The sequence below is a fragment of the Salmo salar genome, chromosome ssa06 (genome assembly GCF_905237065.1).
Source record: "Salmo salar chromosome ssa06, Ssal_v3.1, whole genome shotgun sequence".
In the NCBI taxonomy this organism is placed as follows: domain Eukaryota; kingdom Metazoa; phylum Chordata; class Actinopteri; order Salmoniformes; family Salmonidae; genus Salmo; species Salmo salar.
This window is the reverse complement of record NC_059447.1, coordinates 89,476,599-89,502,758: the sequence shown is the minus strand read 5'-3', so window position 1 is coordinate 89,502,758 and position 26,160 is coordinate 89,476,599. Positions and strand designations below refer to the sequence as shown.

Here is a 26,160-nt window from a genome sequence, read left to right as displayed (position 1 = left end):
AACATAAAGCAGTATGTAAACATTAAGCAGTATGTAAACATTAAGCAGTATGTAAACATAAAGCAGTATGTAAACATTAAGCAGTATGTAAACATAAAGCAGTATGTAAACATTAAGCAGTATGTAAACATAAAGCAGTATGTAAACATTAAGCAGTATGTAAACATAAAGCAGTATGTAAACATTAAGCAGTATGTAAACATAAAGCAGTATGTAAACATTAAGCAGTATGTAAACATTAAACAGTATGTAAACAACACTAGCCCTGCGTTTGTATTATTATTAGCAGCTCGTCGTGTCTATTTATAGAGGAATATTTCACTTTCTCTGGTCGTAGGAACAACATGTATTTGTGCATGAGGGAGACGCAGTGCGACTCGAGTTTCGTCATCATGTGGAAGACGGTGTCTCCTCTCTGTCAGTCTCACCGGAGGAAAGGAAGGAGAGAGCAGGGGACCGTGAGAAAGAACGGTCATCCAACTCGGAATTCCAAGTCGGAAAGTCGGCCATCTTTCTGGAGCTCAGACCTTCCGACCTGAACATCACTGACCTCATGATTTGACCTAGTTTTTCGTTGTTGTTGTTGTTCCCAGTTGTCTTGGAAGCACCATGACCAACAGGTGCAGGTACCATCAGTCCAGTAAAATATACAACCAAATTATTTCAATTCCTGGTCCTCGGTGCCTTGCAAGTGCTACACCAACAGATCAATGTTCTTATCAAAGCTATAGTTTGGAAATATAATATGGTCAGAGAATACCAATTTTGGCAGGCCAAGCAGACAGCCGACATGCTGTGATAATGTATTAGGCCTACTACCCAAATCTCATTCCGACAGAACTATTTTATAAGCTTAATGTCACATTTTTTTTTAAAGTCAGCGGTAGATCTCGTCTTGCTTTTTGACTGTGAAAGTGATCTTGACTCAGAAAAGGTTGGTAATGGGCCTCCCGAGTGGTCAAAGGGACCGCATCGCAGTGCTAGCAGTGCCACTAGAGAACCTGGTTCATGTCCAGGCTCTGTCGCAGCCGGCCGCGACCGGGAGACCCATGGGGCGAAGCACAATTGGCCCAGCGTCGTCCAGGTTAGGGAGGGTTTGTCCCTTCGCGCACCAGCGACTCCTGCGGCGAGCGCAGTGCACGCTGACACTGTCGCCAGGTGAACAGTGTTTCCTCCGACACGTTAGTGCGGCTTGGTTGGGTTGTGTTTCGGAGGAGGCGCGGCTCTCCTGAGTCCGTACGGGAGTTGCAGCGATAAGACAATATTGGATACCATTAAATTCTGGAGAAAAGGGGTACAAAAATAAATAAATAGGAAAGGTTGGTGACCACTGGCCTATACTATAGCCTAATCAAGTACATTTTTCTGATGGGGGTGGAAATGCCACACTTTAGTCATCTGTTGTCATTGGCTGGTCCAACTTCTGCGCCTTTATTGTCGGCCCACAATGGACTCCGACTTCCCTTTAAATGCATCTGCTTCGAATGTCTAACTCAACAAAAAGTTTCGCTGGAGTCTTTCGTTACGTCAATGGTTCGTTTGATAAAACACAAACCCGTTGTCATTATGGATATGTGATTTTAAATGTTGTTTCACAATTTTGGTGGATAAAGGATACGATTTTTCTTCTTCAGAATAGACTGTCTTTATGACCAAGAGCTTCGTTTCATGATGTGTTCGCTTTGGAGAGGCTTTTCGTTGCCTCTCACTTCGTCGTTAAATCGACGTTTTTTAAAATGCTGTCGACAGTTGAGCAGAAGCTACAATATAGCGTCTTGTATCCCGGAGGCAGTCGCATTCCAAGGTGTCAGTGATCATTCGGGACTCTACAAATTCTCCGTCGACGAAAGTGACCGGTTTTGGGGCGCAGTGGCGCGCCAGAGACTGTCGTGGATAAGTCCCTTTCACACCGTTCAGAACTGTGACTTTAGTCAAGGCAAAATAAAATGGTTTGAAGGGGGAAAACTCAATGTATCTGGTAAGATAACATTTTCTACACAAAATATACAAGAAATATTTTAAATGTTTTTGTACTGCTATATCTAAATCATATTCTCGCTAACCTACCTAATAACCATATGGATTGCTGTTGTTTTCTACCTTAAAAGAAAAATCTCCATAGAGTAGTTTTGATGATGGGTATTGGTTGAAATACATTTACCTTTATTTTGAAAATAATAATTCTATAGTAAATATAGTACTCCAGTTGGTCCTATATTCCCTGCCAGTTCTATTTCTCTGCCAGTAGAGTCACCCAGAGTAACTGCCTTAATGTTGCTGGACCCCAGGAAGAGTAGCTGTTTCCTTGGCAGGAACTAATGGGGATCCTTAATAAACCCCAGGAAGAGTAGCTGTTTCCTTGGCAGGAACTAATGGGGATCCATAATAAACCCCAGGAAGAGTAGCTGTTTCCTTGGCAGGAACTAATGGGGACCCTTAATAAACCCCAGGAAGAGTAGCTGCTGCCTTGGCAGGAACTAATGGGGACCCTTAATAAACCCCAGGAAGAGTAGCTGCTGCCTTGGCAGGAACTAATGGGGATCCATAATAAACCCCAGGAAGAGTAGCTGCTGCCTTGGCAGGAACTAATGGGGATCCATAATAAACCCCAGGAAGAGTAGCTGTTGCCTTGGCAGGAACTAATGAAGATCCATAATAAACCCCAGGAAGAGTAGCTGCTGCCTTGGCAGGAACTAATGAGGACCCATAATAAACCCCAGGAAGAGTAGCTGCTGCCTTGGCAGGAACTAATGGGGATCCATAATAAACCCCAGGAAGAGTAGCTGCTGCCTTGACAGGAACTAATGAAGATCCATAATAAACCCCAGGAAGAGTAGCTGCTGCCATGGCAGGAACTAATGGGGATCCTTAATAAATACAAACAGTACCAATTACTGGGTTCAGTCAGGAGGAGAAGACACTGATGGAATCTATCATGAGAACATTCACATTGACACACAGGCTCTCTTGTGTTGTGAACAAACAAAGCATTTATCCCAAAGTATTTACCAGGAAAGAACCAAGCTATTGGCAGAATAGTCAAGCTAATTTAGTTTGAAAAGAACAACAGAGCTGAACTGCTTTGAGACTGACTTTCACTTCTGTGTGTGTGTGTGTGTGTGTGTGTGTGTGTGTGTGTACCTACATGTGTGTGCGCTTGTCTGTATTTGTGAGCGTGCGTGCGTGCGTATGTGTGTGTGGGTTGTGTATGTGTGTGTGTTTGTATGTGTGCCTGCGTACGTACCTATATGTGTGTGCACTTGTCTGTATGTGTGAGCATGCATGCGTGTGGGGTGTGTATTTGTGTGTGTGTGTGTGTCTGCATGTGTGTGTGTGTGTTTGGGTGTGTGTGTGGGGGGGTGTGTGTGTCTGTATGTGTGTGTGTGTGAGCGTGTGTGTGTGTGTGTGTGTGTGAGCGTGTGTGTGTGTGTCTGTATGTGTGAGCGTGTGTGTGTCTGTGTGTGTGTGTGTGTGTGTGTGTGTGTGTGTGTGTGTGTGTGTGTGTGTGTGTGTGTGTGTGTGTGTGTGTGTGTGTGTGTGTGTGTGTGTGTGTGTGTGTGTGTGTGTGTGTGTGTGTGTGTGTGTGTGTGTGTGAGCGTGTGCGTGTGTGTGAGCGTGTGTGTGTGTGTGTGCGTGTGCGTGTGCGTGTGTGTGTGTGTGTGTGCGTGTGTGTGTGTGTGTGTGTGTGTGTGTGTGTGCGCAGTGAACTGCTTGGACCGTCATGTTCACACTTGTCCAGAGAGAGTGGCTCTGATCTGGGAGAGAGATGAACCTGGAACTGAGGTCAAGATCACCTACAGGTCTGGAACTACCACATTCACCATCTCATGTGGGAACACACTTTAAATTCACTATCTGCATTCATACAGCAAATCATGTCTTTGTAGCGACTATAACCCAACACCTAGCGACCTCATCAAGAGGTTTGGACTTGTTGACGCAGCGGGTAAAGGCCTTAGCTTGACAGTCACTGGACCTGGGTTTGAGTCCCGGGCGAGACTACCCCCTGGATTCGCTACACTGTGAACATTCATGTAGTTTTGTTGTTCCCTGGTGCATGGCAGGTGATCATTCAGACAATTTATTACCTGAAATAATGTTTTGGTGGGGTTACCTCATGTATAACTGAGACGACCAAATATAATCGCAAAGAGTAGGCCCATCACAACTACTGTAATCTATACACAAAGAGTAGGTCTATCACAACTACTGTAATCTATACACAAAGAGTAGGCCTATCACAACTACTGTAATCTATACACAAACAGTAGGCCTATCACAACTACTGTAATCTATACACAGAGTAGGTCTATCACAACTACTGTAATCTGTACTCAAAGTGTAGGTCTATCACAACTACTGTAATCTGTACTCAAAGTGTAGGTCTATCACAACTACTGTAATCTATACACAAAGAGTAGGTCTATCACAACTACTGTAATCTATACACAAACAGTAGGCCTATCACAACTACTGTAATCTATACACAAAGAGTAGGTCTATCACAACTACTGTAATCTACATACAAGGATAGACTGTATAAATACACATACTCATCACCCCTCACACCCTCATTCCCCTTCGTATCACCCAACTTTATTGATATTTCTCTCTACAGACAGCTACTGGAGCTGACCTGTCGCCTGGGCAACCTCCTGAAGCGCCAGGGGGTGCGGAGGGGGGACTGTGTGACTATCTATATGCCCCCCTGCCCCCTGGCAGTGGCCTCCATGTTGGCGTGCGCCCGGATAGGTGCGGCCCACAATGTGGTCTTCGCCGGGTTCAGCTCCGAGGCCCTGGCTGACCGCATCAGAGACGGTGAGAGGTCATCACTGTCTGGCTAAGTTTGCTATGTCATAAACCCTGCTTATTTCTACAACGTATCTTCATAAAACCTAACCTTAACCACATTGCTAACCTTATGCCTAACCCCAAAAAAGACCAAAAAGCTGATTTTTATTTCCATAAATGTATACAATGTAGACAATTCTGACACAAATAGTCACTGTATCTTTCATTACCAATCTCTCTCTGTATCGACTGTATAATGTACCTGGCCCTGCTCCAGCCCAGTCCAGCACGGTGATCACGGTCAACCAGGGTGTGAGGGGAGGCAAGGTGGTTGACCTGAAGAGAACCGTGGACCAGGCCGTCCAGAACTGTCCCTCAGTCCAGCAGGTCCTGGTTGCCATGAGAACAGAGAACACCGTTGCCATGACAGACAGAGATGTTCCGCTGGAGGAGGTGAGTCAATAGAGACACAGCTTACTGGAGGAGGTGAGCCAATAGACACAGCTTACCGGTGAGGTTATAACTGTTCATAAGAGGTTGGTGTTTATAAATAGGTAACAACTGTTTTTATAACTGCTTTTTGTATTTAAACAATAGTTAATTCAAAAACATTTACTGTTTGTTAAATTGCGTGTGAAAAATAGTATATATTTTTTTAAATGGGAAGAAAGAAAAGAATCCGTTAGCTTCATGGATCTTTGTACGACAAGTCAAATAGTTCTGCTGACACTTCTTATCACCCCTTACTGTATCACCTTGTGGAAACCTAGCAGCTTGGTAAATGATTGTCAAATTTGTGTGAATGCGCCTGTGTCTCGACCATGACTTTGACTTGAATATAGGAGGCATTATTGAGATTGAATATGGGTTTAAACCAACGGCTCGTAATAATGTAAATGTAACCTTTATTTTACTAGGCAAGACAGTTAAGAAGAAATTATTATTTACAATGACGGCCTGCCGTCAATGACGGCCTGCCGGGGAACAGTGGGTTAGCTGCTTTGTTCAGAGGCAGAACGACAGATTTTTACCTTTTAAGCTCGGGGATTCAAACCAGCAACCTTTCGGTTACTGGCCCAACACTCTAACCACTAGGCTACCTGCCCCCCCAAATGGAGTGTAATGGCTGGAATGGATTGAATGGAATGATATCCAACATCTGTTTTTTACTACCATTCCATTCACTCCATTCCAGACATTATTATACACCCTCCTCCCCTAACCAGCCTCCACTGGTTGAAACCTCTCTGAAACATTATTGAGGCTTTAAATGACCGACATCATGTGGCCATGACATCATGTGGCCTGGCTGGTCTAGCGGTAAATCTGCAGATGTGTCGGCATAGGTTCAAATCCGGCCTACTGCCCTTTGACACAATCTCTATTTTTCTCCACTGTCATCCTCTCTATCTGTCCAATAAAATAAAAAAAATGGCTGACATCTTTATATGTTATTAACAGGTGATACTGAGACTTCAAATGGTTGAACCATAGAAATATTATTAATAGAAAGCGGGCCTCCCGAGTGGCGCAGTGGTCTAAGGCAAGCAACACTGAAGCATGCATGAGAGCAACAGCTGTTCCGGACGACAGTGTGATCACGCTTTCTGTAGCCGATGTGAGCAAGACATTTAAACAGGTCAACCTGGCCTCTCGAGTGGTACAGCGGTCTAAGGCACTGCATCACAGTGCTAGCTGTGCCACTAGAGATCCTGGTTCGAGTCCAGGATCTGTCGCAGCCGGCCGCGACCCGGGAGACTCATGGGGCGGAGCACAATTGGCCCAGCGTCGTCCGGGTAAGGGGAGGGTTTGGCCGGTGGGAATGTTCTTGTCCCATCGCGCTCTAGTGACTCCTGTGGTGGGCCAGGTGAAATGCACGCTGACACGGTCGCCAGGTGCACAGTGTTTCTTCCGAAACATTGGTGCGGCTGGATTCCGGGTTAAGCGGGCATTGTGTCAAGAAGCAGTGTGGCTGGGTTGTGTTTTCGGAGGACGCAAGGCTCTCGACCTTCGCCTCTCCCGAATCCGTACGGGAATTCCAGCAATGGGACAAGACTGATAACTACCAATTGGATGCCACGAAAATTGGGGAGAAAAAGGGGTATGAAAAATAAAAAATAGGGGAAAAAAATTAATAGAAAGTCCACTCATCACAGGCTCATTGACTTGAAAAAATGCGGAATTCCCTTGAATGGGGGATTCTGTTTCTATGGGGCTGAACTCTTTGTCCCTTTAACAGGAGATGATGAAGGAGGATGTGGTGTGTGAGCCCGTTGCCATGGACAGTGAGGACGTCTTGTTCCTGCTCTATACGTCAGGCAGCACAGGGAAACCTAAGGGTCTGGTTCATACACAGGCTGGTTACCTGCTGTACACCGCCCTTACACACAGGGTGAGGGTCTGGTAAACCACACACACACACACACACACACACACACACACACACACACACACACACACACACACAGGGTAAACCCTATAGAGCTCACGTTCAATGCTTAGGATTTAGATCAGCGGGCTAACACAGTCTTGTGACACATTCTAATCCTAAAGACCGAGAACCCCAGGGACTAGCTACAGGGGGTCTGCGAAAATATCATAAAATAAAAAAGTGGGAAAATGTTTTTTATGAATATCGCTAGCAACAACAGAATAAACACATTTTGATTTACATACCTACAGGATGAAATAAGATAATATCTTCTTTCAACTTTATTTTTCAACTCCTAATATTGAGATAATTACAATCACTAGAGTATCTGACATATGCTTTGAAAAAAACAGCTGTATGTACCAGTCTGGCAGTGCATGTTTATCAACACATGGCTAACCTTTAACCAGCTAAACAGCTGCTCTTAGTTACCTTTCCTTACCAACACTTGGCTAATAGCGTTTCAATCGGTGACATCACTCGCTCTGAGACCTTGAAGTAGTTGTTCCCCTTGCTCTGCAAGGGCCGCGGCTTTTGTGGAGCGATGGGTAACGATGCTTCAAGGGTGGCTGTTGTCGGTGTGTGCAGAGGGTCCCTGGTTCAGGGGGTCCCTGGTTCGAGCCCAGGTAGGGGCGAGGGTCCCTGGTTCAGAGGGTCCCTGGTTCGAGCCCAGGTAGGGGCGAGGAGATGGATGGAAGCTATACTGTTACATTTACAGCTGCTCTTAGTTACCTTTCCTTATCAACACATGGCTAACCTTTAACCAGCTAAACAGCTGCTCTTAGTTACCTTTCCTTACCAACACTTGGCTAACCTTTGACCAGCTAAACAGCTGCTCTTAGTTACCTTTCCAACACTTGGCTAACCTTTGACCAGCTATATATAACCGATGTGAAATGGCTAGCTAGTTAGCGGGGTGCGTGCTAATAGCGTTTCAATTGGTGACATCACTCGGTCTGAGACCTTGAAGTAGTTGTTCCCCTTGCTCTGCAAGGGCCGCGGCTTTTGTGGAGCGATGGGTAACGATGCTTCGAGGGTGGCTGTTGTTGATGTGTGCAGAGGGTCCCTGGTTCAAGCCCAGTTAGGGGTGAGGGTCCTTGGTTCAGAGGGTCCCTGGTGCGAGCCCAGGTAGGGGCGAGGGTCCCTGGTTCAAGCCCAGGTAGGGGCGAGGGTCCCTGGTTCGAGCCCAGGTAGGGGCGAGGGTCCCTGGTTCACAGGGTCCCTGGTTCGAGCCCAGGTAGGGGCGAGGAGATGGATGGAAGCTATACTGTTACAACTGTGGCTCAGTTGATAGAGCATGGTGTTTGCAATGGTGTTTGCAATGCCAGAGTTGTGGGTTTGATTCCCACGGGGGCCAGTATGGAAAAATACAAAATTTATGAAATGTATGCATTCACTACTGTAAGTCGCTCTGGATAAGAGCGTCTGCTAAATGACTAAAATGTAAATGTAAAATTTACAGCTGCTCTTAGTTACCTTTCTAGCTAATGGGCTAAGTTAGAGATTAACTTCCAATTATAGTGTGGGGAGATCAAAATAATGAACAACTATCTACCAAATCTATTCATTTTAAAATGTTAATGACTTCTTGCCATTATCATTCACCTGATGATAAGACATAAATATTTTTTTTTTTGCTAACATCCAGTATGATGGGGGACCCTGAGACTCCGGTTTACCTGGGTGGGTTGAAGACCCCTGATCTAGACCAGTACCTATTGCCTAACCTCCTTCCTCTATTGTCCTCTCTCCTTCAGTATGTGTTCAACTACCACGACGGGGATGTGTTTGGCTGTGTGGCGGACATCGGCTGGATAACAGGTCACAGCTACATCGTCTATGGCCCTCTGTGTAATGGAGGAACCACCGTTCTGTTTGAGAGTACACCAGTATACCCCAACCCAGGTGACAACAGACTACTAAGGTTTTTTTACAACCTGCACTTCAACGTGTTTACAACTTAAATCTGAACTCACCATTCCACTATAAATATAACTCCCTTGCGTATATTCAGTATGTAACGGCGTTCGTCGGAAGAAGGGGACCAAAGCGCAGCGTGGTACGTGTTCATGATTTATTAAACAAGGAAACACTCGAACAAAAATAACAAAACAAAAAGCCAACAGTTCCATCAGGTACAAAATACAAAACAGAAAACAACTACCCACAATCACAGGTGGGGGAAAAAGGCTGCCTAAGTATGATTCCCAATCAGAGACAACGATAGACAGCTGCCTCTGATTGGAAACCATACTCGGCCAAAACAAAGAAATAGATAGCATAGAATGCCCACCCCACATCACACCCTGACCTAACCAAACAGAGAAAAACGGATCTCTCAGGTCAGGGCGTGACACAGTAGGCCTACACTCTTAGGAAAAAGAACCTAAAAGGGTTCTTTGGCTGTCCCCATAGGAGAACCCTTTGAAGAACCATTTTGGTTCCCGTTTTGTTTCCAGGTAGAACCCTTTTGAGTTCCATGTAAAACCCTTTCCACATAGGGTTCTACATGGAACCCAAAATAGTTCTACCTGGAACCAAAAAGGGAACCACAAATGGTTCTCCAATGGGGACAGCCAAAGAACCCTTTTGGAACCCTTTTTTCTAAGAGTATACTGTCATTGAGAGTACATTTCTGTCTTGTGAAAAGTTCTGCATTGAGGCCTGTAAGACACAACAAAAGTTTTAGGCCCAAACATGAGGTTTTATGTGCTGCCTAGCAATATGTCAAATAAGTTAATATTAAAACAGTTCTCTGTATGTTCTGTGAATGAACTTTTCTGTCTTCCAAGAATTACAGTATGACACCAACACATGTATATATCTGGTGATGTTACAGGCAGGTACTGGGAGATGGTGGAGAGGCTGGGGATCAACCAGTTTTACGGTGCTCCCACGGCCATCAGGCTGCTGCTGAAATACGGAGACGAGTGGGTGCAGAATTACAACCGCTCCTCCCTAAAAACCCTGGGCTCTGGTAGGTCGAACCTTACAACAACAGGACTCTCTATCTCCTTTTTATGTTGAGAATGGTGCCAAAGGAGATGGCTGCCGTTTTACGATCCCGTAGCCAATTGTGCTATTGTTTTTTCGCGTTATTTGTTGCTTATTTTCTATATAACGTTTCTTCCACCGTGTTTTATGACTGCTGCTGTATAATTATTTGCAACTTTCTTTTTTTACTTATATATTTTTTACTTACCACTTTTTCTTCTTAAAAACGTATTAAGGCATTGTTGGTTATGGGCTTGTAAGTAAGAATTTCATTGTATTCATTGTATTCGGCACATGTGACAAATAACATTTGATTTGATTTGATTAGACCTCAGGAGAATATCCTGCTGAATACCATACACCCCATAGACAATAGCCTTACAGTGTGATGGATCCATAGACAGCAGTCTACAGTGTGATGGATCCATAGACAGCAGTCTACAGTGTGATGGATCCATGGACAGCAGTCTACAGTGTGATGGATCCATAGACAGCAGTCTACAGTGTGATGGATCCATAGACAGCAGTCTACAGTGTGATGGATCCATAGACAGCAGTCTACAGTGTGATGGATCCATAGACAGCAGTCTACAGTGTGATGGATCCATAGACAGCAGTCTACAGTGTGATGGATCCATAGACAGCAGTCTACAGTGTGATGGATCCATGGACAGCAGTCTACAGTGTGATGGATCCATGGACAGCAGTCTACAGTGTGATGGATCCATAGACAGCAGTCTACAGTGTGATGGATCCATAGACAGCAGTCTACAGTGTGATGGATCCATAGACAGCAGTCTACAGTGTGATGGATCCATAGACAGCAGTCTACAGTGTGATGGATCCATAGACAGCAGTCTACAGTGTGATGGATCCATAGACAGCAGTCTACAGTGTGATGGATCCATAGACAGCAGTCTACAGTGTGATGGATCCATAGACAGCAGTCTACAGTGTGATGGATCCATAGACAGCAGTCTACAGTGTGATGGATCCATGGACAGCAGTCTACAGTGTGATGGATCCATAGACAGCAGTCTACAGTGTGATGGATCCATAGACAGCAGTCTACAGTGTGATGGATCCATAGACAGCAGTCTACAGTGTGATGGATCCATAGACAGCAGTCTACAGTGTGATGGATCCATGGACAGCAGTCTACAGTGTGATGGCTCCATAGACAGCAGTCTACAGTGTGATGGATCCATCCATAGACAGCAGTCTACAGTGTGATGGATCCATAGACAGCAGTCTACAGTGTGATGGCTCCATAGACAGCAGTCTACAGTGTAACAGTATACTGTAGTAGTAGTAGTAGTAGTAGTAGTAGTGTATACTGTTTCAGTACAGCAGGCGGTGTTGTGCTGATGGTATATTAACATGATACTGTAGTAGTAGGTACATGAGCCTTGCTGTGGGTGCCACGGATTCAGCAGTCAGTACTATGCATGTCGAAGGCATGTCATGTCGCCAGGCGAGGGTAAAGGTTTGACCTCTAAAGACAGTCTACATATGTAATGGAACACGTGTGCCGTGCCAGGCCGGGGAATGGAATTATCTAGACAGCACATCATAAACATGTCCTGTCTTCTTCCTGTCCTCTTCTTGTCCTCTTCCCTATGAACCCATCAACACAGAGGCGTGGGAGTGTTAAAACCTGGAGTGCTCCTCCTATCATTTCCATTGACTGTGAATGCACCCTCTAGGTTGTTTAACTCTGTGGTGCTGGCTCCCTGTGGTGCTGTTAACCATGTCCTGTCCTGTCCTGTCCTGTTCTATCCTGTCCTGTTCCCTCTGAAGTGGGCGAGAATAGACCTGTGGTGCTGTTAACCATGTCCTGTCCTGTCCTCTTCTGTCCTGTCCTGTTCTGTCTTGTCCTGTTCCCTCTGAAGTGGGCGAGAATAGACCTGTGGTGCTGTTAACCATGTCCTGTCCTGTCCTCTTCTGTCCTGTCCTGTTCTGTCTTGTCCTGTTCCCTCTGAAGTGGGCGAGAATAGACCTGTGGTGCTGTTAACCATGTCCTGTCCTGTCCTGTCCTGTTCTGTCTTGTCCTGTTCCCTCTGAAGTGGGTGAGAATAGCCCTGTGGTGCTGTTAACCATGTCCTGTTCTATCCTGTCCTGTTTCCTCTGAAGTGGGTGAGAATAGACCTGTGGTGCTGTTAACCCTGTCCTGTCCTGTCATGTCCTGTTCTATCCTGTCCTGTTCCCTCTGAAGTGGGTGAGAATAGACCTGTGGTGCTGTTAACCCTGTCCTGTCATGTCCTGTTCTATCCTGTCCTGTTCCCTCTGAAGTGGGTGAGAATAGACCTGTGGTGCTGTTAACCCTGTCCTGTCATGTCCTGTTCTATCCTGTCCTGTTCCCTCTGAAGTGGGTGAGAATAGACCTGTGGTGCTGTTAACCCTGTCCTGTCCTGTCATGTCCTGTTCTATCCTGTCCTGTTCCCTCTGAAGTGGGTGAGAATAGCCCTGTGGTGCTGTTAACCCTGTCCTTTCCTGTTTCCTCTGCAGTGGGTGAACCCATCAACACAGAAGCTTGGGAGTGGTACCATCGGGTGGTGGGGGACGGACGCTGCCCTGTGGTCGACACCTGGTGGCAGACAGGTAATGACTGACCTTTAACCTTACTACTAAAACTTATTTACTACTTTATTACAAATTTACTAACTCAAGTTCTTACACAGTATGTACTGTATGCAGAATGCTGTATGAGATCAGGGTGTTTCTTAAAATGCACAAGCACGCAAGTTGGAGTACGGGAGGGTTGGAGTATGAGTCCAAATCAAAGTATTAGAATCGGAGCATTGAGGGAACTTCTCGCAAAGAAATATGACGCAACCATGTAAAAAATGAAGCAAATTTTCTTGAAATCAATGGCAGCCATTATTTAAGCTGAAGCGAGAGAAAATACACTCAGACTTCAGAATTACATTTAGCCTATTCACATCTCTTATGTTGCCAGACTACAATATTTCATCTTGATAAGTTAATAAATACATGCTGTGTTATTTTTGGCATGTTTACCTGCCTATGTACCGTATATAGCAAGCCCATAATAAGCCAATAGGGCTAACTGGCTAGCTACTAGTACTGTTAGCTAGCCAGATAGCAACGAAGAATTGTTAGCTAGCAACCCATTGACATCTATCTTGCATAATATTCGTTTTAGGTCATTTTTGCCTGTTAAACTATCTGGTTAGCTACATTATTACGGTTCACATATAGCTAATTGATAGTTATGTAAAACAGTTTCTTAGTGTATATCTTGTTTCGTCTCTATTGCCATTGTTGTCCTGGCTGGAAGACGGTTCAGTGAATGGGTACTGTAAGTCCATAGTAAGCCAATAGGGATAACTGGCTAGCTAGCTAGCCATAAAGAATTGGTAGCTACCCACAAAAAATGAAGATCTACCTTGCATAACATTCGTTTTAGGTAATTTTTGCCTGTTTAACTAGCTGGCTAGCTAGATTATTACGGTTCACATATCTAGCTGATAATTATGAAGTAAATCGTTTGCTTTGTGTATATCGTGCTTTGTCTCTATTGTTGCCATTGTCCTGGAAGGAAGAAGGTTCGGTGAATGGGGAGGTGCAGCATGAGGTAATACAGTAGGGGGAGTACTGCTCAGCGTGAGGTAATACAGTAGGGGGAGTACTGCTCAGCGTGAGGTAATACAGTAGGGGGAGTACTGCTCAGCGTGAGGTAATACAGTAGGGGGAGTACTGCTCAGCGTGAGGTAATACAGTAGGGGGAGGGCTGCTCAGCGTGAGGGAATACAGTAGGGGGACTGCTGCTCAGCGTGAGGTAATACAGTAGGGGGAGTACTGCTCAGCGTGGGGTAATACAGTAGGGGGAGTACTGCTCAGCGTGAGGTAATACAGTAGGGGGAGTGCTGCTCAGCATGAGGTAATACAGTAGGGGGACTGCTGCACAGCGTGAGGTAATACAGTAGGGGGAGGGCTGCTCAGCGTGAGGTAATACAGTAGGGGAGTGCTGCTCAGCGTGAGGTAATACAGTAGGGGGAGTGCTGCTCAGCGTGAGGTAATACAGTAGGGGGAGTACTGCTCAGCGTGAGGTAATACAGTAGGGGGAGTACTGCTCAGCGTGAGGTAATACAGTAGGGGGAGTGCTGCTCAGCGTGAGGTAATACAGTAGGGGGAGTGCTGCTCAGCGTGAGGTAATACAGTAGGGGGAGTACTGCTCAGCGTGAGGTAATACAGTAGGGGGAGGGCTGCTCAGCGTGAGGGAATACAGTAGGGGGAGTGCTGCTCAGCGTGAGGTAATACAGTAGAGGGAGTACTGCTCAGCGTGGGGTAATACAGTAGGGGGAGTACTGCTCAGCGTGAGGTAATACAGTAGGGGAGTGCTGCTCAGCGTGAGGTAATACAGTAGAGGGAGTACTGCTCAGCGTGGGGTAATACAGTAGGGGGAGTACTGCTCAGCGTGAGGTAATACAGTAGGGGGAGTGCTGCTCAGCGTGAGGTAATACAGTAGGGGGAGTACTGCTCAGCGTGAGGTAATACAGTAGGGGGAGGGCTGCTCAGCGTGAGGTAATACAGTAGTGGGAGTACTGCTCAGCGTGAGGTAATACAGTAGGGGGATTGCTGCTCAGCGTGAGGTAATACAGTAGGGGGAGGGCTGCTCAGCGTGAGGGAATACAGTAGGGGGAGTGCTGCTCAGCGTGAGGTAATACAGTAGAGGGAGTACTGCTCAGCGTGGGGTAATACAGTAGGGGGAGTACTGCTCAGCGTGAGGTAATACAGTAGAGGGAGTACTGCTCAGCGTGGGGTAATACAGTAGGGGGAGTGCTGCTCAGCGTGAGGTAATACAGTAGGGGGAGTGCTGCTCAGCGTGAGGTAATACAGTAGGGGGAGTGCTGCTCAGCGTGAGGTAATACAGTAGGGGGAGTGCTGCTCAGCGTGAGGTAATACAGTAGGGGGAGTGCTGCTCAGCGTGAGGTAATACAGTAGGGGGAGTACTGCTCAGCGTGAGGTAATACAGTATGGGGAGTGCTGCTCAGCGTGAGGTAATACAGTATGGGGAGTGCTGCTCAGCGTGAGGTAATACAGTAGGGGGAGTGCTGCACAGCGTGAGGTAATACAGTAGGGGGAGTACTGCTCAGCGTGAGGTAATACAGTAGGGGGAGTACTGCTCAGCGTGAGGTAATACAGTAGGGGGAGTACTGCTCAGCGTGAGGTAATACAGTAGGGGGAGTGCTGCACAGCGTGAGGTAATACAGTAGGGGGAGTGCTGCTCAGCGTGAGGTAATACAGTAGGGGGAGTACTGCTCAGCGTGAGGTAATACAGTAGGGGGAGTACTGCTCAGCGTGAGGTAATACAGTATGGGGAGTGCTGCTTAGCGTGAGGTAATACAGTAGGGGGAGTGCTGCACAGCGTGAGGTAATACAGTAGGGGGAGTACTGCTCAGCATGAGGTAATACAGTAGGGGGAGGTGTAGCGTGAGGTAATACAGTAGGGGGAGTGCTGCTCAGCGTGAGGTAATACAGTAGGGGGAGTGCTGCTCAGCGTGAGGTAATACAGTAGGGGGCTGCACGGCGTGAGGTAATACAGTAGGGGGAGTGCTGCTCAGCGTGAGGTAATACAGTAAGGGGGGCTGCACGGCGTGAGGTAATACAGTAGGGGAGTGCTGCTCAGCGTGAGGTAATACAGTAGGGGGAGTGCTGCTCAGCGTGAGGTAATACAGTAGGGGGAGTGCTGCTCAGCGTGAGGTAATACAGTAGGGGGAGTGCTGCTCAGCGTGAGGTAATACAGTAGGGGGAGTGCTGCTCAGCGTGAGGTAATACAGTAGGGGGAGTGCTGCTCGGCGTGAGGTAATACAGTAGGGGGAGTGCTGCTCAGCGTGAGGTAATACAGTAGGGGGAGTGCTGCTCAGCGTGAGGTAATACAGTAGGGGAGTGCTGCTCAGCGTGAGGTAATACAGTCAGGGGGAGTGCTGCTCAGCGTGAGGTAATACAGTAGGGGGAGTACTGCTCAGCGTGACGTAATACAGTAGGGGGAGTGCTGCTCAGCGTGAGGTAATACAGTAGGGGGAGGTGCTGCTCAGCGTGAGGTAATACAGTAGGGGGGAGTACTGCTCAGCGTGAGGTAATACAGTAGGAGAGTGCTGCTCAGCGTGAGGTAATACAGTAGGGGGAGTGCTGCTCAGCGTGAGGTAATACAGTAGGAGAGTGCTGCTCAGCGTGAGGTAATACAGTAGGGCGAGTGCTTCTCAAATGTAATGTTTTATGTGTTCTCCACACTCTCTCGACCTCACAAGAACGTACTCAAGAGAACGTGGTCGGACAATGCGCTCGGGGCATATTGAGAAACAGCCCATGTGACAACCTAAAGGGACAGCTCAACCTAGTGTTGCAAACACTGTAAACATAGTTCTGCGATGCTTCTTGAACGGCTTTTCGGTTCTTGTTTAGTTCCCTTTTTTAAAGGAAAAACGGTTCCCTCAGTACTAGTTCTTATGAAGGGGCTTTTTATATAGCTTCTTTTGTTAAGGGGGAAAGTTTCCTTTTCTTTGTATCTTCTCTGTTGATTGTTGCAGATTAGTGTACTGTACAGTGTGAGCTGGTCTGTCTGATTTGGGTCTACTGCTCTGTGTGGAGCTGGTCTGGTTGTCTGCCAGCATAAGCACAATCAGAAATGTTGAGTTCATGAACTTTCTAGGGAGCGCTTTTAACCACCAGGAAGAACAATCAGTCTTAAAGGGGAGAGACTGGTCCGATCATCTCATCAAGAAATATACTATTACGTAAGCGCACACGTACGTACGCACGCACGCACGCACGCACGCACACACACACACACACACAACCACACACACAGACACACTCTACACACCCTGCTCTCCAGCCAATCGAATTAAATGTTTTATATCCCTTCTGGACTGCATCAAACCAGATGTTATTCTAATACTGCCAGATATCTGACCCCAGAGCGGCAGTAGCAGAGGCAGACAGAGGAACTTGGAAACAAACACTTTGCAGCAATTCATTTCACTCTCTCCCTTTCTTTGTGACTGTAAGTCGCTCCGGATAAGAGTGTCTGCTAAAAGACTAAAATGTAAAATGTTCTCTTTCTTTCCTTTTTTGCTCAAAGAGCTCACCACCAGTTACATTGTTCATTAGCTAGCCTGCTCTGAGGGCTCCCCACCAGTTATATTGTACATTAGCTAGCCTGTTCTGAGGGCTTCCCACCAGTTATATTGTACATTAGCTAGCCTGTTCTAAGGGCTCACCACCAGTTACATTGTACATTAGCTAGCCTGTTCTGAGGGCTCACCACCAGTTATATTGTACATTAGCTAGCCTGCTCTGAGGGCTCACCACCAGTTACATTGTACATTAGCTAGCCTGTTCTGAGGGTTCCCCACCAGTTATATTGTACATTAGCTAGCCTGCTCTGAGGGCTCACCACCAGTTACATTGTACATTAGCTAGCCTGTTCTGAGGGCTCACCACCAGTTATATTGTACATTAGCTAGCCTGTTCTGAGGGTTCACCACCAGTTATATTGTACATTAGCTAGCCTGTTCTGAGGGCTCCCCACCAGTTATATTGTACATTAGCTAGCCTGTTCTGAGGGTTCCCCACCAGTTATATTGTTCATTAGCTAGCCTGCTCTGAGGGCTCCCCACCAGTTACATTGTACATTAGCTAGCCTGTTCTGAGGGCTCACCACCAGTTATATTGTACATTAGCTAGCCTGTTCTGAGGGTTCCCCACCAGTTATATTGTACATTAGCTAGCCTGTTCTGAGGGTTCCCCACCAGTTATATTGTACATTAGCTAGCCTGTTCTGAGGGCTCACCACCAGTTATATTGTACATTAGCTAGCCTGTTCTGAGGGCTCACCACCAGTTACATTGTACATTAGCTAGCCTGTTCTGAGGGTTCCCCACCAGTTACATTGTACGTTAGCTAGCCTGCTCTGAGGGCTCACCACCAGTTATATTGTACATTAGCTAGCCTGCTCTGAGGGCTCACCACCAGTTATATTGTACATTAGCTAGCCTGTTCTGAGGGCTCCCCACCAGTTACATTGTACATTAGCTAGCCTGTTCTGAGGGCTTCCCACCAGTTATATTGTACATTAGCTAGCCTGCTCTGAGGGCTCACCACCAGTTATATTGTACGTTAGCTAGCCTGTTCTGAGGGCTCACCACCAGTCACATTGTACGTTAGCTAGCCTGCTCTGAGGGCTCACCACCACCGTACTTTGTACATTAGCTAGCCTGTTCTGAGGGCTCACCACCACCGACTTTGTACATTAGCTAGCTTTCCATACTTTCTCTTTTTAGGGTCAATACCTCACACACCTTCATTGAATAGAAAGCTATATCGTTTGCTGCATTGTAACCAATTCTATCATTATGTCAGTGGAAAATAGCCTACAATAACAGGCCTGTAACCAATGTTCTTCCACAAAATTAATTTAGTGCTGGGCTATAAGAACATGTTTTAAAACCAAATCTGATTTGAGGCTAATCAAACAAAAATTCAGGTTGACCTTATATATTTCAGTCCTCAATCGCACCATATTACAGTCATTGAGTAATTAAAATAAATTTACCGGAGTAATGTTAATTATCACACAAGTGGCATATTAAAGGGGCAATCTGGCATTGGTACATCAATTTTGAGACTTTTAAATGAATGATGTATTGCCATTTGTTGTTGTTGTTTCAATCCCAGGTTGGCTCTTTAATATTCATAGTTAAACATGCATAGTTTAGCATGGAGCATTAATGACACAGATATGACCCAAATACCCTACCTCAGAACAGAGGATTATGTCGTTATGTCCAGATTTTCCAATTAGCACTAAATGGCATTATTGGTAATTACTGGCAGTTTGATCTATGTGCAAAAAAGTCCATTACAAGGGCAAATAAGGAGATTTGACTGGCTGGCTGACTGGCTGGCTGACAGGCTGACTTGCTGACTGACTGGCTGGCTGACTGGCTGGTTGACTGGCTGGCTGTCTGACTGACTGGCTGGCTGACTAGCTGACTGGCTGACTTGCTGACTGGCTGGCTGTCTGACTGACTGGCTGGCTGACTGGCTGGTTAAATGGCTGGCTGACAGGCTGGTTAACTGGCTGGCTGGCTGACTGGTTGGCTGACTGGTTGGCACCTTGCCCCTGTGTGGGATGTTAATCTGTGGTGTCCTAGTTCTATGGATACCCTGGGTGCCTCCCAAATAGTACCCTATTCATTTTATAGTGCACTACTTTAGACCAGGTCCCATAGTAGTGCATTACTTTAGACCAGGACCCATAGTAGTGCACTACTTTAGACCAGCACCCATATTAGTGCACTACTTTAGACCATGGCCCATAGGGTAGTGCACCACTTCTGATCAGGGCCCATAGTAGTGCACTACTGTTGACCAGGCCCATAGTAGTGCACTCTAAAGGGAATAGGGTGCCATTTGGGACTCAACCCCTCTGTCAGTCCAGCTCCACACCAGCCAGATTAGCAGGGTAGATTAGCAGATTAGTAGATTAGCATGGCCTGGTCGCGGGATAGAGTCAAACCTAATTGCATTTAATTGACTTTTAACATGGCCGTAATTCGCTCATCGACATCTGTAGCTAAAGGATCAGGGCTTATTATGCTGACAGACTGACAAACTGGTTATTTACAAAAGCTTGTTCTGGTTCTCTGTTCTCTTTGCTGTCTCCTTTTTCCTCATCAACCTTTGCATCCTTTTATCTCCTCTTACTTTCTCTATGTATAGATTATATTTTTTTTAGGGGGTAGATCAGCTTTAATATTGCAGATAGATTGTGACTTCTATCAATGTAATTGTCTGCATAATTTCCAATCCCCCATATATTTGTTGGGTAAATCTATGTATTATTTTACATATATATTTCTTTAAATATATTTTCCTTATTATTTTCCCCTAACCCTACCACCCCTCCCCTAATTGTAGTACATACTCTAGTCTTTATACTGTGACAATTTGTTTGGGGGATCTCTTCAGGGGCCACAATAATATGGTGTGGTCAAAGGTTAGGCCCTGTTCAAATACTTGAAAAGGCATTCACCTATTCAGTCATGGCCGATCAGTGAAGAGAGCAAGGAAGGAAGCACTTTCAAGTATTCATACAGGGCTTTAGATTCATTAGAAAAGCAGTTGATTAAAACTCTCTCTCATTCCCGTATTATTCCCATCTCTCCAGAGACCGGTGGGATCTGCATCGCTCCCAGGCCGTCGGACCCAGAGGCGGAGATCGTACCGGCCATGGCCATGCGTCCGTTTTACGGGATCAAGCCGGCGCTGCTGGATACTGAGGTAGTGACTGGCGATGGCGTGCTAGTCCATTGAGGGGGGGGCTCTCTCTCTTTCGCTCTCTCTCTCTCTCTGGGATCTCTCTCTCCCCTCCTCCCTCTCTCTCTGTCTCTCTCTCTCTCTCTTTCTCTCTCTCCCTCTTTCTCTCCTCACTAAGAGCCCCAACATTCTCTGACCAGCTGGTAATCTGTTGTCGGGGCTTTCCAGCTGTCTGGTCTGTTTGGAAGCAGTCTGATATGCCACTTCCCTCTTCCACACACAATACTGTCACTCTGCTGTCTATTCAACCAGACATTCTGTTGTGGAGCGGAGTGGAGTGTGGAGCGGAGTGGAGTGTGGAGCGGAGTGGAGTGTGGAGCGGAGTGGAGTGTGGAGCGGAGTGTGGAGCGGAGTGTGGAGCGGAGTGGAGTGTGGAGCGGAGTGGAGTGTGGAGCGGAGTGGAGTGGAGTGTGGAGCGGAGTGGAGTGTGGAGCGGAGTGGAGTGTGGAGCGGAGTGGAGTGTGGAGCGGAGTGTGGAGCGCCGTGTGGAGCGGAGTGTGGAGCGGCGTGTGGAGCGGAGCGGAGTGTGGTCGAGTGGGTAACACTCTCGCCTCCGGAACCACTTGACTCCTGCTGCGACGGGGATTCCTGTCCAATCCCCTACGCATTTCTGCTCCCTCTATTCTGTCTCCTATCCTGTCATAAAAATAATAAAATACGTAAGGAGTTTGGAAATAGAAATGTTGTTTGTTTATTGTATCCAGGGTGAAGTGCTGAGTTCCAATGATTCGACTGGAGCTTTGTGTATCTCCCAGGCCTGGCCTGGTATGGCTCGCACCATCCACAACCACCACCAGAGATTCACAGAGACATATTTCCAGCCTTATCCAGGTACAGATAAACCAACCCATCCAGACTTTTAAAACTAGTGTTCTACAATGCTCAATCTCCTGTCTTCCTCAGGCTGAGACTAGTGCTCTGCTAAATCAATACTGTCCCCTAAATTGTGCCATACTACTATTAGGTTACTTCTTCACCGGCGACGGTGCTTACCGCTCCAAGGAAGGCTATTACCAGATCGTCGGCCGTCTTGACGATGTCATCAATGTGAGCGGTCACCGGCTTGGGACTGCGGAACTAGAGGATGTGGTGGTTTGTACGATCATAATCATGTTTAGTTTAGTTTATTAATTCGACCATTTAAAAAAAACAAGCACCCATAAAACTTGAAAAAGCCATACATGCACATGAATAAAATCATGGAGGATAAAACAAAGTCTGGGATTTATTTCCATTGTTAAATCATGGAGGATAAAACATAATAAAGTCTGGGACTTATTTCCATTGTTAAATCATGGAGGATAAAACATAATAAAGTCTGGGATTTATTTCCATTGTTAAATCATGGAGGATAACACACAATAAAGTCTAGAACTTATTTCCATTGTTAAATCATGGAGGATAAAACACAATAAAGTCTGGGACTTATTTCCATTGTTAAATCATGGAGGATAAAACATAATAAAGTCTGGGATTTATTTCCATTGTTAAATCATGGAGGATAAAACATAATAAAGTCTGGGACTTATTTCCATTGTTAAATTATGGAGGATAAAACATAATAAAGTCTGGGATTTATTTCCATTGTTAAATCATGGAGGATAAAACATAATAAAGTCTGGGACTTATTTCCATTGTGGTTCTCTGGAGACAAGATGGCTGGACAAGATCGTGATGTGACCAAATGTCCCTCTCAAAATAACTTCACGATCAGTGGTGTAGCAGAGAGTAAACACACGTACCCCGTCTTTTACAGAAAAAGGCATTGAATGTATAGGGAGCATTACTTTAATTGGGCGGATCCATAATAAATACAAATAATCACCACGAATGGCGGTCAGCATTTACCCACCAATTCTTTTTTTTTACCACTACATCACTTTACCTGAGTCTACACAATAATCAGCTGAAATGTTGCTTACCGTATAAATGTCCATGTCAGCGTTATTAACAGTTGGAACTGATTCCATGGCGTTCTCTCCTAGAACCAGTGTCCTGGAGTGGCTGAGTCTGCTGCGATTGGCTACTCCCATGACATCAAAGGAGAGGGTGAGTGACATCGTGGAACTCTGACGTGCACCATGGTTACATGATTTATACCAATTGACTTTTACCCTGTTGTATTTCCACTTAACTCTCCACTCTTAGTGTCTAATTCAAGGAAATGTATCAACAACCAGGATTGGGTAGGTTACTTTCTAAATGTAATCCCTTACAGTTAATAGTTATCTGTCCACAATTGTAATCAGTAATGTAATTTATGGATTAGCCAAACTCAGTAACGTAATCTGATGACTTTCATTTACTTTTAGATTACTTTCCCCTTAAGAGGCATTATAAAAAGACAAAACGGATCCTTTAAACACATTTGGTGTGTCATCATAGTGGTCTCTGATTGGAGGTCATCATTTGGTGTGTCATCATAGTGGTGTCTGATTGGTGGTCATCATTTGGTGTGTCATCATAGTGGTGTCTGATTGGTGGTCATCATTTGGTGTGTCATCATAGTGGTCTCTGATTGGTGGTCATCATTTGGTGTGTCATCATAGTGGTCTCTGATTGGTGGTCATCATTTGGTGTGTCATTATAGTAGTCTCTGATTGGTGGTCAGACTCACTCAGGTGAAACAAACTTTTTTTTGTGCCTTTTTTCAATGCTGAATTGAATGTCATTGAGAAAACAGAAAGATTTCATCATGTATTTTAAAGTATCTGTAATCTGATTACAATATCATTGCTGGTAAAGTAACTGATTACAGTTCATTTTTTGGTTAATCAGATTACAAGTAATCCGCTCCTCTCCTACCTGACTGCAGTTTGTAATCAGATGACATGTAATCAGTTACTCCCCAACCCTGTCAAGAACAAAAAAAACAGTTGACATCTTTATTTCATCACCTTGAGCCAAACAAATGTACGTGAACTTGACCTTTAAGTGACCTTATGTAAATGATGTAGCATGTCATATGCTAGACAATAGTAAACAACAAACAAATATTGTAGATATCTTTTGACCAATCAGATCACCGTTTTTTTTTGCCAATAATTGGGCAAAAGATCAGAATTGAACTGCCTGTGTAAACGCAGCCTTTACGGCCATATAACTGATCTACTGTCCTCTTCTCTGACCAGGTGTGTATGTGTTTGTGGTGTTGAAGAAGGCAGTGATGGTTCAAGAGGATGTTCTAGCCCAGCAGCTCAGAGAGATGGTGTCCAGGAGCATCGCCAAGTACGCCTGCCCAGACTTCATTCAGGTAGTACCACTAATACCACCCTCTGTAACCCTCCCTCCGAGAGACTGAAAAACAGCTTCTATCTCAAGGCCATCAGACATATTAAACAGCCATCACTAACATTGAGTGGCTGCTGCCAACATACTGACTCAAATCTCTAGCCACTTTAATAATTAATAATTGGATGTAATAAATGTATCACTAGCCACAATGCCACTTTATATAATGTTTACATACCCTACATTACTCATGTCATATGTATATACTGTACTCTATATCATTTACTGCATCTTGCCTATGCCATTCGGCCATCGCTCATCCATATATTTATATGTACATATTCTTATTCATTCCTTTACACTTGTGTGTGTATAAGGTAGTTGTTGTGAAATTGTTAGATTACTTGTTAGATATTACTGCACGGTCGGAGCTAGAAGCACAAGCATTTCGCTACACTCGCATTAACATCTGCTAACCATGTGTATGTGACCAATTAAATTTGATTTGCCTAATTTATAAAGGTCATAAACAATGTCCTAAAGCTTCACAAGACTGTCCTGAACATGACTTATAACAGTAACAGCCATAAACAGCTGGGTTATGTTAAGTAGGGCACACAGTAGCAAACAAAAAATTTACAACAGAAAAAAACGAAAAGCTGTGTTCTGGTAAACTTAAAGTAGTACACTCCCCATTTCAAAACGTTTTTTTTTTAATGAAGGGAGGAAGGAAGGATATACTTTTAAAGTTTTCAAAACGGGGCTTTTATCTCTGTAGGTGGTGAGGTGTCTGCCAAAGACTCGCTCGGGAAAAATCATGCGTCGTGTCCTGAGGAAGGTCGTAGAGCGAAACACGGACGAGCTCGGGGACCTCAGCACGCTAGACGACCCTGACTCCGTGCACGAGGTCATCAGGGGTCACCAACGTCTCCGTGGCGACGGCAAGCAGCAGTAACAACAGGGTATTAAAAAGGAACACCACCAATTTATATATATATATTTTTTGGGGGACTACAGAACAAAGAAAACAACAGTTTTGAATGATATGGTGCTGGAGAGAATGAATATGAGGTTAAACATTGGTGAAGTTTCCGTTTTAAGTTACAGAACATTCACATACACATGTATTGTGTAGCACAGATGCTTCTGTCATGACCAATAGAGAATCATCATACCAGTTGCATACATTATATCCAATCGGCAACATTCTGAATGTTTAACCACGTTTGAATAGACCTTGGTAACTCTGCACCCATATCCATTCCACAAACTACAGGGACGTGGAATACGCTGGGAGAACCTTAGATTTGTGTGTACTGTTGTGATTCGTTAGATATTACCGCACCTGTTGGAGCTAGAAACACAAGCATTTTGCTACACCCGTAATAACATCGGCTAAATATGTGTACTGACCAAAAACATTTGTTTTGATTTGAGAACCTTAACCAAAAACAATATCAGTTAGTAAAATGGTCTTGATTATTGCATGCTATTCTTCTTGCTCTATTTCATAAGTGCCTGTTCCGGATAACTGTAATGAATTGAGAAGGAAGGTATTTTTACTATTGTATGCATGTTTAAGAGTTTTAAACTTCTGTTTTTAGTGCATGATGCAAAGCAGATTATATTACTTAACTTTGTTTTATACAGATTATGATTTGAGTGATAAAGCAACAATAAACTGCAACCTTTACTGGTCACTTCCTGTCTTATTGAAAATACACATTTTAAATACACAATAAAAATACACATTTTAAATACACAATAAAAATACACATTTTATGTCAATAACAAAAGTAAAAGACATGATCATACATCACATTAAGACGTCAGTAAACAAAAACACAGTCCCACAGCTTCACCTTGACCTGGTAAACAGTCCCACAACTTCACCTTGACCTGGTAAACAGTCCCACAACTTCACCTTGACCTGGTAAACAGTCCCACAGCTTCACCTTAACCTGGTAAACAGTCCCACAGCTTCACCTTGACCTGGTAAACAGTCCCACAGCTTCACCTTAACCTGGTAAACAGTCCCACAGCTTCACCTTGACCTGGTAAACAGTCCCACAGCTTCACCTTAACCTGGTAAACAGTCCCACAGCTTCACCTTGACCTGGTAAACAGTCCCACAGCTTCACCTTGACCTGGTAAACAGTCCCACAGCTTCACCTTGACCTGGTAAACAGTCCCACAGCTTCACCTTAACCTGGTAAACAGTCCCACAGCTTCACCTTGACCTGGTAAACAGTCCCACAGCTTCACCTTGACCTGGTAAACAGTCCCACAGCTTCACCTTGACCTGGTAAACAGTCCCACAGCTTCACCTTGACCTGGTAAACAGTCCCACAGCTTCACCTTGACCT

General features: G+C 45.1%; 1 protein-coding gene across 1 annotated transcript; it reads left to right on the top strand.

The window, feature by feature from the left end:
• Positions 1-1,189: 1,189 nt before the first annotated feature.
• On the top strand, positions 1,190-25,494 carry LOC106608304 (acetyl-coenzyme A synthetase 2-like, mitochondrial). The gene is made up of 14 exons (XM_045721154.1): positions 1,190-1,978; positions 3,704-3,800; positions 4,619-4,818; positions 5,069-5,244; positions 7,031-7,183; positions 8,980-9,127; positions 10,062-10,199; positions 12,725-12,817; positions 20,415-20,527; positions 21,268-21,394; positions 21,528-21,655; positions 22,549-22,612; positions 23,695-23,816; positions 24,573-25,494. The coding sequence occupies exons 1-14, from the start codon at positions 1,669-1,671 to the stop codon at positions 24,747-24,749; spliced, it is 2,046 nt and encodes a 681-aa protein (XP_045577110.1). The 5' UTR covers positions 1,190-1,668; the 3' UTR covers positions 24,750-25,494.
• Positions 25,495-26,160: the final 666 nt, after the last annotated feature.